This window comes from Salmo salar, chromosome ssa19, assembly GCF_905237065.1.
Source record: "Salmo salar chromosome ssa19, Ssal_v3.1, whole genome shotgun sequence".
Taxonomy (NCBI): Eukaryota; Metazoa; Chordata; class Actinopteri; order Salmoniformes; family Salmonidae; genus Salmo; species Salmo salar.
The window spans coordinates 70,791,057-70,807,691 of NC_059460.1; the positions used below are offsets into that span (position 1 = coordinate 70,791,057).

Consider the following 16,635-nt stretch of genomic DNA (forward strand, 5'->3'; position numbering starts at 1 on the left):
ACACACACACACACACACACACACACACACACACACACACACACACACACACACACACACACACACACACACACACAGAATAGTAATGTCGCCCAATGCTCAGCGAAGAACTGTCAACATCTCCCTTACATGTCACTGTTTGGTTTGCAATTGAAGCATTCAGTTAACAGAATAGAGAATCTCTAAACACTGTAGTAGTGAGATCAGAGAGGGAGATCCAGCTATACACCTCTACAATACCTGACATCATTTCACCTGCAGAATACACACTTGGTCAGAATGCATACCTGGATTTCACACTTGGATTAGCATATGTTCATCTATAGTAAAGATTTGGCTTTGAATGCATGAGCAGGTAGTAGTGTGGACTCTCTGCACATGTAGGATAGGCCACTCTCTCCTGTCAGAACACACCTTATCTATGTCTCACATGTAGGATAGGTCACTCTCTCCTGTCAGAACACACCTTATCTATGTCTCACATGTAGGATAGGCCACTCTCTCCTGTCAGAACACACCTTATCTATGTCTCACATGTAGGATAGGTCACTCTCTCCTGTCAGAACACACCTTATCTATGTCTCACATGTAGGATAGGCCACTCTCTCCTGTCAGAACACACCTTATCTATGTCTCACATGTAGGATAGGTCACTCTCCTGTCAGAACACACCTTATCTGTCTCACATGTAGGATAGGTCACTCTCCTGTCAGAACACACCTTATCTATGTCTCACATGTAGGATAGGTCACTCTCCTGTCAGAACACACCTTATCTATGTCTCACATGTAGGATAGGTCACTCTCCTGTCAGAACACACCTTATCTATGTCTCACATGTAGGATAGGCCACTCTCTCCTGTCAGAACACACCTTATCTATGTCTCACATGTAGGATAGGTCACTCTCTCCTGTCAGAACACACCTTATCTATGTCTCACATGTAGGATAGGTCACTCTCTCTCCTGTCAGAACACACCTTATCTATGTCTCACATGTAGGATAGGTCACTCTCTCGTCAGAACACACCTTATCTATGTCTCACATGTAGGATAGGCCACTCTCTCCTGTCAGAACACACCTTATCTATGTCTCACATGTAGGATAGGTCACTCTCTCTCCTGTCAGAACACACCTTATCTATGTCTCACATGTAGGATAGGTCACTCTCTCTCCTGTCAGAACACACCTTATCTATGTCTCACATGTAGGATAGGCCACTCTCTCCTGTCAGAACACACCTTATCTATGTCTCACATGTAGGATAGGCCACTCTCTCCTGTCAGAACACACCTTATCTGTCTCACATGTAGGATAGGTCACTCTCTCTCCTGTCAGAACACACCTTATCTATGTCTCACATGTAGGATAGGTCACTCTCTCCTGTCAGAACACACCTTATCTATGTCTCACATGTAGGATAGGCCACTCTCCTGTCAGAACACACCTTATGTATGTCTCACATGTAGGATAGGTCACTCTCCTGTCAGAACACACCTTATCTATGTCTCACATGTAGGATAGGTCACTCTCCTGTCAGAACACACCTTATCTATGTCTCACATGTAGGATAGGTCACTCTCCTGTCAGAACACACCTTATCTATGTCTCACATGTAGGATAGGTCACTCTCCTGTCAGAACACACCTTATCTATGTCTCACATGTAGGATAGGTCACTCTCCTGTCAGAACACACCTTATCTATGTCTCACATGTAGGATAGGCCACTCTCTCCTGTCAGAACACACCTTATCTGTCTCACATGTAGGATAGGTCACTCTCTCTCCTGTCAGAACACACCTTATCTATGTCTCACATGTAGGATAGGTCACTCTCCTGTCAGAACACACCTTATCTATGTCTCACATGTAGGATAGGCCACTCTCCTGTCAGAACACACCTTATCTATGTCTCACATGTAGGATAGGTCACTCACCTGTCAGAACACACCTTATCTATGTCTCACATGTAGGATAGGCCACTCTCCTGTCAGAACACACCTTATCTATGTCTCACATGTAGGATAGGCCACTCTCCTGTCAGAACACACCTTATCTATGTCTCACATGTAGGATAGGTCACTCTCTCCTGTCAGAACACACCTTATCTATGTCTCACGTGTAGGATAGGCCACTCTCTCGTCAGAACACACCTTATCTGTCTCACATGTAGGATAGGTCACTCTCCTGTCAGAACACACCTTATCTATGTCTCACATGTAGGATAGGTCACTCTCTCCTGTCAGAACACACCTTATCTATGTCTCACATGTAGGATAGGTCACTCTCCTGTCAGAACACACCTTATCTATGTCTCACATGTAGGATAGGTCACTCTCCTGTCAGAACACACCTTATCTATGTCTCACATGTAGGATAGGTCACTCTCTCTCCTGTCAGAACACGCCTTATCTATGTCTCACATGTAGGATAGGTCACTCTCTCCTGTCAGAACACACCTTATCTATGTCTCACATGTAGGATAGGCCACTCTCCTGTCAGAACACACCTTATGTATGTCTCACATGTAGGATAGGTCACTCTCCTGTCAGAACACACCTTATCTGTCTCACATGTAGGATAGGTCACTCTCCTGTCAGAACACACCTTATCTATGTCTCACATGTAGGATAGGTCACTCTCCTGTCAGAACACACCTTATCTATGTCTCACATGTAGGATAGGTCACTCTCCTGTCAGAACACACCTTATCTATGTCTCACATGTAGGATAGGTCACTCTCCTGTCAGAACACACCTTATCTATGTCTCACATGTAGGATAGGTCACTCTCCTGTCAGAACACACCTTATCTATGTCTCACATGTAGGATAGGTCACTCTCCTGTCAGAACACACCTTATCTGTCTCACATGTAGGATAGGTCACTCTCCTGTCAGAACACACCTTATCTATGTCTCACATGTAGGATAGGTCACTCTCCTGTCAGAACACACCTTATCTATGTCTCACATGTAGGATAGGTCACTCTCCTGTCAGAACACACCTTATCTATGTCTCACATGTAGGATAGGTCACTCTCCTGTCAGAACACACCTTATCTATGTCTCACATGTAGGATAGGCCACTCTCTCCTGTCAGAACACACCTTATCTATGTCTCACATGTAGGATAGGCCACTCTCTCCTGTCAGAACACACCTTATCTGTCTCACATGTAGGATAGGTCACTCTCTCTCCTGTCAGAACACACCTTATCTATGTCTCACATGTAGGATAGGTCACTCTCTCCTGTCAGAACACACCTTATCTATGTCTCACATGTAGGATAGGCCACTCTCCTGTCAGAACACACCTTATCTATGTCTCACATGTAGGATAGGTCACTCACCTGTCAGAACACACCTTATCTATGTCTCACATGTAGGATAGGCCACTCTCCTGTCAGAACACACCTTATCTATGTCTCACATGTAGGATAGGCCACTCTCCTGTCAGAACACACCTTATCTATGTCTCACATGTAGGATAGGTCACTCTCTCCTGTCAGAACACACCTTATCTATGTCTCACATGTAGGATAGGCCACTCTCTCGTCAGAACACACCTTATCTGTCTCACATGTAGGATAGGTCACTCTCTCCTGTCAGAACACACCTTATCTATGTCTCACGTGTAGGATAGGCCACTCTCTCCTGTCAGAACACACCTTATCTATGTCTCACATGTAGGATAGGTCACTCTCTCCTGTCAGAACACACCTTATCTATGTCTCACATGTAGGATAGGTCACTCTCCTGTCAGAACACACCTTATCTATGTCTCACATGTAGGATAGGTCACTCTCCTGTCAGAACACACCTTATCTATGTCTCACATGTAGGATAGGTCACTCTCCTGTCAGAACACACCTTATCTATGTCTCACATGTAGGATAGGTCACTCTCTCTCGTCAGAACACACCTTATCTATGTCTCACATGTAGGATAGGTCACTCTCTCTCGTCAGAACACACCTTATCTGTCTCACATGTAGGATAGGTCACTCTCCTGTCAGAACACACCTTATATATGTCTCACATGTAGGATAGGTCACTCTCTCCTGTCAGAACACACCTTATCTATGTCTCACATGTAGGATAGGTCACTCTCTCTCGTCAGAACACACCTTATCTGTCTCACATGTAGGATAGGTCACTCTCCTGTCAGAACACACCTTATCTATGTCTCACATGTAGGATAGGTCACTCTCCTGTCAGAACACACCTTATCTATGTCTCACATGTAGGATAGGTCACTCTCCTGTCAGAACACACCTTATCTATGTCTCACATGTAGGATAGGTCACTCTCCTGTCAGAACACACCTTATCTATGTCTCACATGTAGGATAGGTCACTCTCCTGTCAGAACACACCTTATCTATGTCTCACATGTAGGATAGGTCACTCTCCTGTCAGAACACGCCTTATCTATGTCTCACATGTAGGATAGGTCACTCTCCTGTCAGAACACACCTTATCTGTCTCACATGTAGGATAGGTCACTCTCTCCTGTCAGAACACACCTTATCTATGTCTCACATGTAGGATAGGTCACTCTCTCCTGTCAGAACACACCTTATCTATGTCTCACATGTAGGATAGGTCACTCTCTCCTGTCAGAACACACCTTATCTATGTCTCACATGTAGGATAGGCCACTCTCCTGTCAGAACACACCTTATCTATGTCTCACATGTAGGATAGGTCACTCTCCTGTCAGAACACACCTTATCTATGTCTCACATGTAGGATAGGTCACTCTCTCCTGTCAGAACACACCTTATCTATGTCTCACATGTAGGATAGGTCACTCTCTCCTGTCAGAACACACCTTATCTATGTCTCACGTGTAGGATAGGCCACTCTCTCCTGTCAGAACACACCTTATCTATGTCTCACATGTAGGATAGGTCACTCTCTCCTGTCAGAACACACCTTATCTATGTCTCACATGTAGGATAGGTCACTCTCCTGTCAGAACACACCTTATCTATGTCTCACATGTAGGATAGGTCACTCTCCTGTCAGAACACACCTTATCTATGTCTCACATGTAGGATAGGTCACTCTCCTGTCAGAACACACCTTATCTATGTCTCACATGTAGGATAGGTCACTCTCTCTCGTCAGAACACACCTTATCTATGTCTCACATGTAGGATAGGTCACTCTCTCTCGTCAGAACACACCTTATCTGTCTCACATGTAGGATAGGTCACTCTCCTGTCAGAACACACCTTATCTATGTCTCACATGTAGGATAGGTCACTCTCCTGTCAGAACACACCTTATCTATGTCTCACATGTAGGATAGGTCACTCTCCTGTCAGAACACACCTTATCTATGTCTCACATGTAGGATAGGTCACTCTCCTGTCAGAACACACCTTATCTATGTCTCACATGTAGGATAGGTCACTCTCCTGTCAGAACACACCTTATCTATGTCTCACATGTAGGATAGGTCACTCTCCTGTCAGAACACACCTTATCTATGTCTCACATGTAGGATAGGTCACTCTCCTGTCAGAACACACCTTATCTATGTCTCACATGTAGGATAGGTCACTCTCTCTCGTCAGAACACACCTTATCTATGTCTCACATGTAGGATAGGTCACTCTCTCTCGTCAGAACACACCTTATCTGTCTCACATGTAGGATAGGTCACTCTCCTGTCAGAACACACCTTATCTATGTCTCACATGTAGGATAGGTCACTCTCCTGTCAGAACACACCTTATCTATGTCTCACATGTAGGATAGGTCACTCTCCTGTCAGAACACGCCTTATCTATGTCTCACATGTAGGATAGGTCACTCTCCTGTCAGAACACACCTTATCTATGTCTCACATGTAGGATAGGTCACTCTCCTGTCAGAACACACCTTATCTATGTGTCCTTTGGGACTTTTGTACTTTGGGACTTCATGCACACACTTGAGATTCTCTTTCTTCATCCCTTTCCCTCACATCCTGTGTGTGTGTGTGTGTGTGTGTGTGTGTGTGTGTGTGTGTGTGTGTGTGTGTGTGTGTGTGTGTGTGTGTGTGTGTACATCAGTGGAGGTTGCTGAGAGGAGGACGGCTCATAATAATGGCTGGAACGGAGTAAATGGAATGGCAATAATTAAACACATAGAAACCATGTGTTTGATATACACTACATGATCAAAAGTATGTGGACACGTGCTTGTCGAACATCTCATTCCAAAATCATGGGCATTAACATTGCTTTGGTCTCCCCTTTGCTGCTATAACAGTCTCCACTCTCCGGAGAAGGCTTCCCACTAGATGTTGGAACATTGCTGCAGGGACTTGCTTCCATTCAGCCAAAAGCGCATTAGTAAGGTCGGGCACTGATGTTCGCCGATTAAGCCTGCTCACAGTCGGCATTCCAATTCATCCCAAAGGTCTTCAATGGGGTTGAGGTCAGGGCTCTGTGCAGGCCAGTCAAGTTCTTCCACATTGACCTCGACAAACCATTTCTGTATGCCCTCGCTTTGTGCACTGGGGCATTGTCATGCTGAAACAGGAAAGGGCTTTCCCTAAACTGTTGCCACAAAGTTGGAAGCACAGAATTGTCTAGAATGTCATTGTATGCTGTAGTGTTAAGATTTCCCTTCACTGGAACTAAGGGGCCTAGCCCTAACCATGAAAAACAGCCCCAGACCATTATTCCTCCTCCAACAAACTTTACAGTTGGCACGATGTATTCGGGCAGGTAGCGTTCTCCTGACATCCTCCTAACCCAGATTCGTCTGTCTGACTGCCAGATGGTGAAGCGTGATTCATCACTCCAGAGAATACGTTTCCACTGCTCCAGATTCCAATGGAGGTGAGCTTTACACCACTCCAGCCAATGCTCGGCCATGGCTGCTCGGCCATGGAAACCCATTTCATGAAGCTCCCAGATGAACAGTTCTTGTGCTGACGTTGCTTCCAGAGGCAGTTTGGAACTTGGTAGTGAGCGCTGCAACTGAGGACAAGCGATTTTTATGCGCTTCATTACTCGGCGGTCCCGTTCTGTGAGCTTATGTGGCCTACCACTTCACGGTTGAGCCGTTGTTGCTCCTAGACGTTTCCATTTAATAAAAACAGCACTTACAGTTGACCGGGACAGCTCTAGCAGGGCAGAAATTTGACGAACTGACTTGTTGGAAAGGTGGCATCCTATGACACCGCCACGTTGGAAGTCACTGAGCTCTTCTGTAAGGCCATTCTACTGCCATTATTTGTCTATGGAGATTGCATGGCTGTGTGCTCGATTGTATACACTTGTCAGCAACGGGTGTGGCTGAAATAGCTGAATCCACTAACTTGAAGGGGTGTCCACATGTACAAAAGTATTTGATAACATTCCAATCACTCCGCTCCAGCCACTACCACGAGCCCGTCCTCCCCAATTAAGGTGCCATCAACCTCCTGTGGTGCACAGTCATCAGTGTGTGTGACAGATCAGGCCAGTGAGGCCACCAGGCTGTAACAGCCTAGGTGATTATGGCTAAAGTCCAGGTCAGAAGGATTGTGGGAAAGATTGAAGTTAACCAAGAAGAGCTGAGAAGACACAAAAGAACACAGTGACTGGCCACGTGGGACACGGAAACACCTTCAAGAGGGCGAAGGAGAGTCTAATAAGGGACTAAGGTGTGTGTGTGTGTGGTGGGGTCTGTTGAGAGAGTAAGTCTACAAAGGGTTGTTCTTTGATGTGTCTTCCTGTCTTGACTCCTGAAGGTACTAATTAACCCAGAGTAAGAGCCATTTTCTGAACTAACTAATGATTTGGGTAAGTAGTGATGTCCAGGTATGGAAACCATTATTGATGGTGTTTTCTCACTCTGATGGGGATCCCTAGCCTGGAGACTGATTGACCTGACCCAGTTGGCGCTTCTCTCTCTCTATCCTGACAATATGCCCTAGCTGTTTTCTATTTATGGAACCTGCTGGAGGCAAAGCACAGTCACACACAAACACACAGCAGCCCCACAATGTACTTGTGCCTGCAGTCATGGACATTCAGCCACACACGTCCTCTCTTCCAGGACAATCCTTCCAAAGCCCCTATAGACGCAACAGCTAACAAACTGTTCTCTCAACTCCAGCGGCATCGCTGTCAAACCTGTCCTTGCGGCGATGCCACCTATCTCCCAAAACACTGACCTCCTCCCCTTTAATCCTTGCAGCTTGGCCAAAAACCTCTATTGGCCCACAGCACTCACTCCCTGACGCAGCCAAAATGCAAATAATCATGCTAGCACTTTCTGTGTGTGCATAAGAGTCCGTGGACAAATCGCTGTGTGGAGGGTGCAGTGCAACGATGTGTTCGGCTGTCCCTGTAAATGCAAAGGCGCATCTGTGACGCATTACTTTTTTTTTTCGGGGACAAAGGTGCATTGAATACCCCCCCCCAAAAAAACATTATGCTGCACAACTATATAGGCCTAGAAAGCACATATTTGGTGTCCGCCTGTCTGGGCTCCGCGTGACTTTAACAGATGATGGCCTTCCCAGGAGGGGCTTAGAATAAGATCAATTAAATAGTCACGTGCCCTTTAAGTCATTGAAGGTGTTAAGCTCTCCCACCGTGCCGCCGAACTAATTTACGTCCTATCCTGTCCTATCCTGACAGTATGCACCCTGTACCATTTACCCCTCTCCCAGAGAAAAGAAAGAAATTCCTTGGAAAAATACATAGGCATTTATGTCTAGGCTAGCCTACATAGACTATTACGCGCAAAGGATGGGTGCGAGCACTGTTTCTAGTGAGGCCATGGCAATTCGGTCCCGCTCACCTGCAATAACCTCCATTTACCTGTCTTTACTGTCATATTTGCAGCATCATTAATACATCATACAAAGCATTGGAAATGGGTTCAGTTGAAGCGCAGCGCCCCCATCCCGAGTCTGTCTGTGCCAGTAGAAGAATAGCCCTGTTGTTTGTAGACTGTATATGACAGGCGTAATAAGCAGCTGCACCGCCACCCGTGCCGCAGTCCTGGGCTCAACAAGGCTATCTCAATCCTATAGCCCCACTAATATAACACGCATAGGCCTATAGAATAGGACCGACTGTGTCATTAGAACCAAGTCCTCACTGCAATGTTTATGTCGCTGCCAGTTCGATCCCTATAGTTACCAATGGAGCTGTACTAGCCTGTACTGTAAGGTACTGTACTATAGACTACATGCCTCCGCCCCTCTTGTCATGCTTACCTCCCTCGCTGTGGATCTTCTTCGATCGCCGGTTGAAGTACATCCTGATCTTGAGCGGGGGTCTGTATTGGCCTGGAAGAGGGCGGCCGGGGCGCTGGCATGCCCGTGGCTCACGTACACAGCGGGAGAATGCGGGCCCGGGACAAGGCTGCGTTCGCTGGGAGATGAATCATGTTCGGTCGTTGGACGAGGGACGGCGATGGGTCGGCTCAGCAGCGACGAGAGCGCGCATAGGGCTGAGACGTGTTTGTGCGTGCGCGCGTCCTCAGCCAAGATCACAGAAAGCCTGATCCGTTGCATAAGTAGGATCCTCGCGTGAATCTCGTTCCTTCATCCTGATTCACTGTGCTTCAATTGGACATTCATGTACCTGAGTGTGTGCCCTAAGTTAAATCTAATATCACGTCAAGCATAAAAATAGCCTAACTCAGTCAGTAATCCTAGTCGGGCCATAGACGCAGAAAGGCCAACACTGCAGAGGAATGCTAAATAGATAACTACTAGGGAATATGGCTATTAGCACTTCGGTACTATGACCATTTCACATGTGCATCTTTGATCATATCCTCACTGTCCTACTCTAATTCCATAGGCCTAGCCCTGACTAACTTCTAGCCTACGGCGCAAGAGAGCCATCTAAATCAAATTAAAGTAAAAACCAAGACTTGTCATGATATGGAGGTACAGTTGTTCAGACCACAGGGAGAGAATGTCATTGGAGATGTGGGAAAAGACAGTGGTCCTGTGGGAGGAACGCAAAGAAAGAGCGCACAAATTAACGCCAGGCATAACAAAGCTGTATTTAATTCCCTTGTCAAGGAGCAGAACAAAACCCTTGTGTTTATTTATATTACATAGTAACAGAATACATATTAATCTTAACTGTTTTTTAAATCTCATCACATAACACATTCAATATTTCAAAGTTTGTTTCTCATTAAATAGGAACAGAATAAATATTCATTTCTGAATTTCGGTGGCCACGGACCCTCTCACTTTAGATAGATGGACATTCAGGAGACTGACTGATGCTTCTCCAAAACCATATTATACATTCTGTTTTATCACTTCCTTCAGCGCTAACACACACACACACACACACACACACACACACCACACACTTCAGTACAGAAAGAGCATTGTTTCCTGTATCACATCCCTGTCTAATGAGTCTGCTTGGAACAAAGTCAGAATGAAAATGACAGAAAACCCCTGCCCTACATAGACACCAATACCACTGGTCTCCAGTCCTCACCATGTCGTACTGTAGTTGTGAACACTGCCCCTGGTGGTAACAGGGTGATACTGCCTGCAGGGAAAGCCAATTGCAATCTAAGCCAGGCTAATGGAGGAAGACACTGATCTGAAAGGATTGGAGAGATGTGGAAAATGGATTGAGTGGAGGCTCCACCATTTTGCTTTCACCTAGTCATTCCTTTCAGGTTTGTGAACATGAAACTATTACTTAGGTGATAAATCAGGCCATGACAGGCAGGTTCTCCCAGAGCAGGGGCTTTAAACACAGACATTAGAGCAGGGGTGTTAAACTCATTTCACGGAGGACCGAGTGTCTGCAGGTCTTTGGTTTTTCCTTTCAATTAGACAGAGCTAGACAACAAGGGTGAGGGGAGGTCCTTACCAATTAATGACCGTAATTCAATCATCAAGTACAAGGGTGGAGCGAAAACCCAGACACTCTGCCCTCCATGGAATGAGTTTGACACGTGTGCATTAGAGGAGTGGGGGATGATGGAGTTTAGAGTCTGGGGATAGGACCAGAGCGTACTACAGAGCAGATACTCTCCATCTCCCAACAGATGAATTAGTCATCAATCCCCAGGAGTAAACAAGAAAGAACAGCACTATAAAGTTTAAACATTTAACAACACAAAACGGTCCTTCCGTTCCTTCATGTTATTGCATTATTTGCCAGTCTCCCTAACAGACGAGTCCAACTACAAGTGCTTGCTGCTAAATTACCTCACACACTTATTTGCTTTAGATGTTTCTTTCTGACTTGTTACTAGTGTCAAATGCTGCAACTAATTTGAAGAACTGTTGGACATCCACTGTGGATCTATGGGGTTCGATGGCTAGGTTTAGAGAGCTGGAACAGGTAGGCAGACATCAACAACATCCTAGGGACCACTGGCCAAGTAAAATGTAATTAAAAGGTAAAATAGAACCACAATAGCCTTTGTCCAAACACATACACATGATAGAGGACACTTTAAAAAGGGATGTTGGAGCTTTAAATAGAAGGATTCCAATATTAGCTCTAACTTAATGTTTTCTGCTTAAAATGCAACGAGGATGACTCTTCTCAACCCCAAAACACAGGCGGCAGTGGTGACATATTTACACATTGTCAACCAAATCAAATCTACAGAAGCGACTGCTGTAGTCAATTTGTGACAGGGTGACATCACAGCGTATCAGGTGAAAGAGTTTGAGACTGATCAGCAGCGGTTAGCTATAGTAGCTCTTTAAGCTAAGTGCTATCTGTAAATGTGGACCTCAGAAGCATCGTGACAGAGGCCGAAGAGAAACAAGACAAGAAAATACATAAAAAAACAAAGGTGCTGAAAATAAGTCTAAAAAAATAACACTTTAATTCTCTGCATTAGCCCCCCCCACCCCTTTGGGTTCTACCATTTCAGAGTGAACACAATGAATATTTCAATGGTAAATGAAAACATTAAAGCGCTATGTACATGTACCGTCCTCTCTGCTCGGGCATGCTCAGTTCGGCCAGCAGGGGGCGAGGTGGAGCCGGTGGTGGTCTGGGGTCAGGGGATTCAAGGGGTCAGGGCAGGGTCAGTCCTGGTGAGCAGGGAGGATGGGCTGCCTGCAGATGGGGCAGGTGTTGTTCTCAGAGAGCCAGCGGTCGATGCAGTGGATGTGGAACTCGTGGGCGCAGGGCAGGCGACGCAGCTTGTTCCCTTGGGCATAGTCGTTGATACAGACGCTGCAGGCGCGCCCCGCCTCCCCCTCCAGGCTGGCCTGGCCATAGGTGCGCGTGGCTAGTATGTCGATCTGCTCTTTGGTCAGGCCACGTGGGTGCTCCTCATCCTCCTCGTCGTTGAGCAGGAAGAAGTGGGCCAGCCGCAGGATGGGCAGCGTGCCGTTCTCTACCAGGTTGTTTGTGTCCCTGCTCATCGGCCGACCGTCGTCGGGGGTTGAGATTCCACCATTGCCACTCCCACCTAACCTCCCCTGCCCTCCTTCCTCCTCATCGCCCCCCCCCTCTCTCTCCGTCTCTGTCTCTCCTGCCTGGCCTCCCGCCACAGTTCCACTCTCGTTACTGTGGCTACGGTAGGTCTGTGTGGTGTTGGTGTTAGCATTGGGTCCTGCAGGGTCCTGATGACCGGGCGTGCCCTCGGTGGTCTCAGCGTCAGCCTCCGTCTCCATGAGGGAGCTGAGCTCCCCGAAGCCGGTCATGATCTGTCTGAGGATGGAGCGCAGGGCGGTGGAGCTGGGCTCCCCCAGGCCCGTCTCACTGATCCTCCTCAGAGGGATCCGGATGGTGCTGACGTAGGTCCGGATCCCGGCCCGCTCCGAGCGGGAGATTGTGCGCCGGAAGCCCCCGCTGTCGCTCTCGAAGGTGACAGTGTTCTCGGCGGCGCGGGCCCGGGACCGTGTACGGCTGGCGATGCTGTCCCGGTCCCGGTTCTCTCCCGGTCGGATGCGCCGCACCTGCAGATCCAGCATGATGGTGGGGTGGCGCCGCACCCCCCCTGCACCCCCTGACCCGGCCGTGTGTACCTCTCCCTCCTGCTCACCTGCCTCTGGGCCAGGCTCTGCTAGTACAGCTGGCTCTGACACGGCCTCACCGGTCTCCATGGAGACAGAAGCAGTTCTGTTTCCGGGCTCGGCAGTGTGGCCATTAGAGACACCATTTCCATTCCCACCACTAGGAGGCAAGGTAGCCGAGTTAGGGGCGGGGTTTCTCTGAAGAGGGGAGCGGCTACGTCTCCTAGACGACCGGGAGGTAGTCCCACCTCCTGCTGCAGCCCTGCGGGTCCGGCCGCGGGATCGAGTCCTGCTGCTACGAGGCTCACGCCCCACAGACGCCACCTGGGGGCCAGACTGGGGCGGTACACGGGGGAAGTCCAGGGTAGGAACCCCCTCCTCCTGCCCCTCCCCTGGGGAGGAAGCTCTGCTTGGGGGTTGGAGCTGTGGAGGGCTTATTTGATCCTGAAGGATAGGGGGGGTGATGGGGACTGGGGGTGGTGGGAGGTTGATGGCTGCTGTACCGCTTAGAGCAGTAGGGGGGGCCGGGGTGTGGTGAGGGGTGCAGGAGTCAGAGGAGGGATGGTGGTACTACTGCGTGTACGGCGGATCTGAGCCCTCCTGCCCTGGGTAGCTCGAGGTAAGGGATAGGGGGAGGGCCGGGCAGGGGTGTAGGGGGCAGTGCGTATGGAGGCTGTGGATGGAGGGGGGACAGGGGACAGCTCTGAGGGGTCGGGGGCATCACTGTGCTCCCCTGGCTCTGGCTGCTCATGGTTGATGTTGATCTCCAGGCTGAAGCGGAACTCTCCACTGTTGGGGTTGGTGCGGCTGACCGCGCGCCACGTCTGGTTGCCGCTCTGGCCACTGCGCGTGGCGTTCCCTGTGCGTCGGAAGGTGTTCAGCCACTCCAGCAGTGAGTCGCCGTTAGACGGCTCTGCTCCCGGCTCAGCAGTACCTATACAGACAGCAGCTCGTTACTGAACTGAGCCAGTTGTAATTATCTAGTAATACTTTAGTACTTTGATCAATAAGAAATAAACTGAACTGAGTGAGTATACAGCAGCAATTAGGCAATGAACCTTTTGAGACCCATAATCTGTCAAGTTTAGGTCATACAGACCCTTTAGCATTCATTTCCCCCAGTAACCCCTATAAACCCATAACCACCGCAATAGCTCTTTAATCCTACCAGCCACTCCCTCGCTCTCCTCCCCCTCAACGCTGCTCCCCTCCTCCTCTCCAGCCTCAGTGTTCTGTGGGAGTGGTTCAGGGCGGGGCTGAGATGACACGCGCTCCTTTGCCCCGTCCAGGCGCTGCCGTAGCTCCTCCGCTGTCACCTCACCTGGGGAACAACATGTCCTCTGTTAGGTCAAGATGGAGGACTTATATGCTTGATTGTCCAGATTCATTTTCAGCACTTAGTAGCCAACATGAAGCCATTACATTATAAAATGTGATAGTTTTATTACACAAAGTGTGTGTAGGCCTATATTATGGTGCATTAGCAGGCTTCAGTCTATTGGGTTGGGGCAGCGGTGCACGACAACTCGAGGGCTGCAGTCCTATGGTTATTGTTACTCCATGGCATTAATTAGCACCACTGATTGGATAAGGCAGGGATGGGCAACTCCAGTCCTCGGGGGCGGAGTGGTCACACCTTTCCTCCATCTCTAGAAAACACAGCTGATTAAACTAATTACATTTTAAATTGAAGATCATGATTAGTTGATTATTTGAGTCAGGTGTGCTAGAGGGGCAAAAGTGTGAGACCAATCAGGACCCTGTAGGACTGGAGTTGCCTATCCCGTGGTTGTCCTGGTACAAATTAGTCAGTTATTTAAAAACAATGAGGAAAACCAGCAGACACCGCTGCCCTGGGGGACTGGAGCTATGCAACCCTGCGTTAGTGGTTCTAGGTTCCTCTCACCAGGTGTGCCCAGCAGGTTGCTGTCTCTCATAAGGCGGTACTCTTCCTCGCTCAGCTCATTGATGAAGTGATAGTACGCCTCCTCCCGTCGAAGACGCTCTGCCTGACGCCGCCGCTCGTCTCGCCCGCCAGGAGGGTCCATCACCATGGAAACTGCTGTGGCACACAGAGGGCGGTAGGCGGGGTGTCGGAAATGTGGAACACCTGGCTGGAACTGACCTGGGTACTGCTTTAGTAATACATCCATCATTCAATCATAGGCAGCAGTTAAGTTGAGATCACGGATATTTTGATTCTATACAACTGACAAACATGGATTACAACGAGACTTTACAGACCATCCAATTCCCTGGGGAAAAACCTCAGGTCAGCAGTTTTTACCGATCAATGCAATTATGTGACTTTACCACATCAGACGCCTTCACTTTATTAAACTTGTGTGGCCCCACCTTTAGCCAGAAACCATGTCAAAACAACACTTTCCATTCTGCTGTGGGATGAGACATGGCCAGTAAGGTCGGCTGAGACGTTGTTCTGCGTAATTGCGGACTATTCTTTGGGTGCTGAAATCAGTCGTTTTGATAAACTTCATTTTATGTGACGTTGGAGCTCTACTCCGCACACACCAGTCGCTGATCAACTATAGTAAATCGGCTACAAAAATCGAACCTTCTGAGTTCCGACATCTAGCAGTCTAACCTTCTTAGATTCAGAAACCTCCACACAACAGCATCGATGGCACAGCGATAGACCGCAATGAATATTGAGTTGGCCGTAAAGGCGGCAACAATCATGCCATTTAGAGCAATATTCCAGCCTCCACAAAACATACCATACAGTAGGCCATGTTGGAGAACACAGGAGAAAGGACCAACAAAACTGACACCGGTGTCATCCTACTAGCTACCAATCACCGACGCAGGAACGATCACACAGCCACGTCGGAGGAGGGACATGACAAAGAATAGTCTGGCTCCATGCAAGTTGACTATGTAGAGGAGGACAAAGAATCGTCACCTAACGATTGCAACAGAATTATATAAGCGTCTCCAACTAATAAAAATCTTCACACCTATACGCCGGTTTCACATTGCCTTACAAAGCGGCGAGTTGTCATTTTGAATGCGCAACGCATTTGTTAGTTGTCGACAGCTAGCTATCTGGTGAAAGGTTTCGCCAACAAATAAGACAATTATTTTAACGAGCAACACACGAACTGAGTGCATACAATACTCAACCTAAACATAGTTTTTTAGCTCGAGAATATGGAGTTGACAACAAAATGTATAGGTATTTTTTTACCTGACACAGCAGCTGTAATATCGACGCGTTTGCTTCCCTCTCCGCTCTGATTACAATGTAGCCAAGATGGGACCAACCGTGCTACACTTCTCACTGTCCGATCAAAGACCAGCAGTGTCAGATTAGTTCCTACTTCACGAAACCGCACGACTACAATAAAATGTGCCGATTATAACAGATAATTGTTGTGTTTCAATCAATCTATTCATATGTGTTTAATTGTGAAGAGGACTGTTTTCAATTTGAAACAGGTTCTTTTTCCGAAATGTATTTTACATAACCACGCAGTTGATAATTTTCTCCCAGCAGTCTGAAGGTAAATATATGAATAGATAGCAATGACATTTCCCCCCCGTTTTTCAATGTCCGTGCGCACATCTTGACTCCTCTTTATGCCTTTATTAGACGCCAGAATTATCTTATTTTGGATATCCAACATCAGATTATTATTAGGGAGTGGCGTA

The 16,635-nt window shown here is 47.7% G+C and overlaps 2 protein-coding genes across 6 annotated transcripts in view; both read right to left on the bottom strand.

Moving 5' to 3' along the window:
- Window positions 1-9,461, bottom strand: part of atp8a2 (ATPase phospholipid transporting 8A2) — a 61,383-nt gene extending 51,922 nt beyond the window's left edge. For 3 of the 5 annotated variants that reach the window (XM_014159473.2, XM_014159472.2, XM_014159477.2), the window contains exon 1: window positions 9,211-9,461. In XM_014159473.2, coding sequence (XP_014014948.1) covers window positions 9,211-9,253 — 43 coding nt within the window. In that variant the 5' untranslated portion in view covers window positions 9,254-9,461. The remainder of the gene's footprint in view (window positions 1-9,210) is intronic. The other 2 variants (XM_014159474.2, XM_014159476.2) reach the window with 2 other exon arrangements.
- A 535-nt stretch (window positions 9,462-9,996) lies between these two features.
- Window positions 9,997-16,321, bottom strand: rnf6 (ring finger protein (C3H2C3 type) 6). The gene is given in 5 exon segments (XM_045702676.1): window positions 9,997-13,449; window positions 13,452-13,897; window positions 14,132-14,284; window positions 14,870-15,025; window positions 16,172-16,321. Coding segments are annotated over 4 exon segments (2,169 nt in total). The 5' UTR covers window positions 15,018-15,025; window positions 16,172-16,321; the 3' UTR covers window positions 9,997-12,027.
- Window positions 16,322-16,635: the final 314 nt, after the last annotated feature.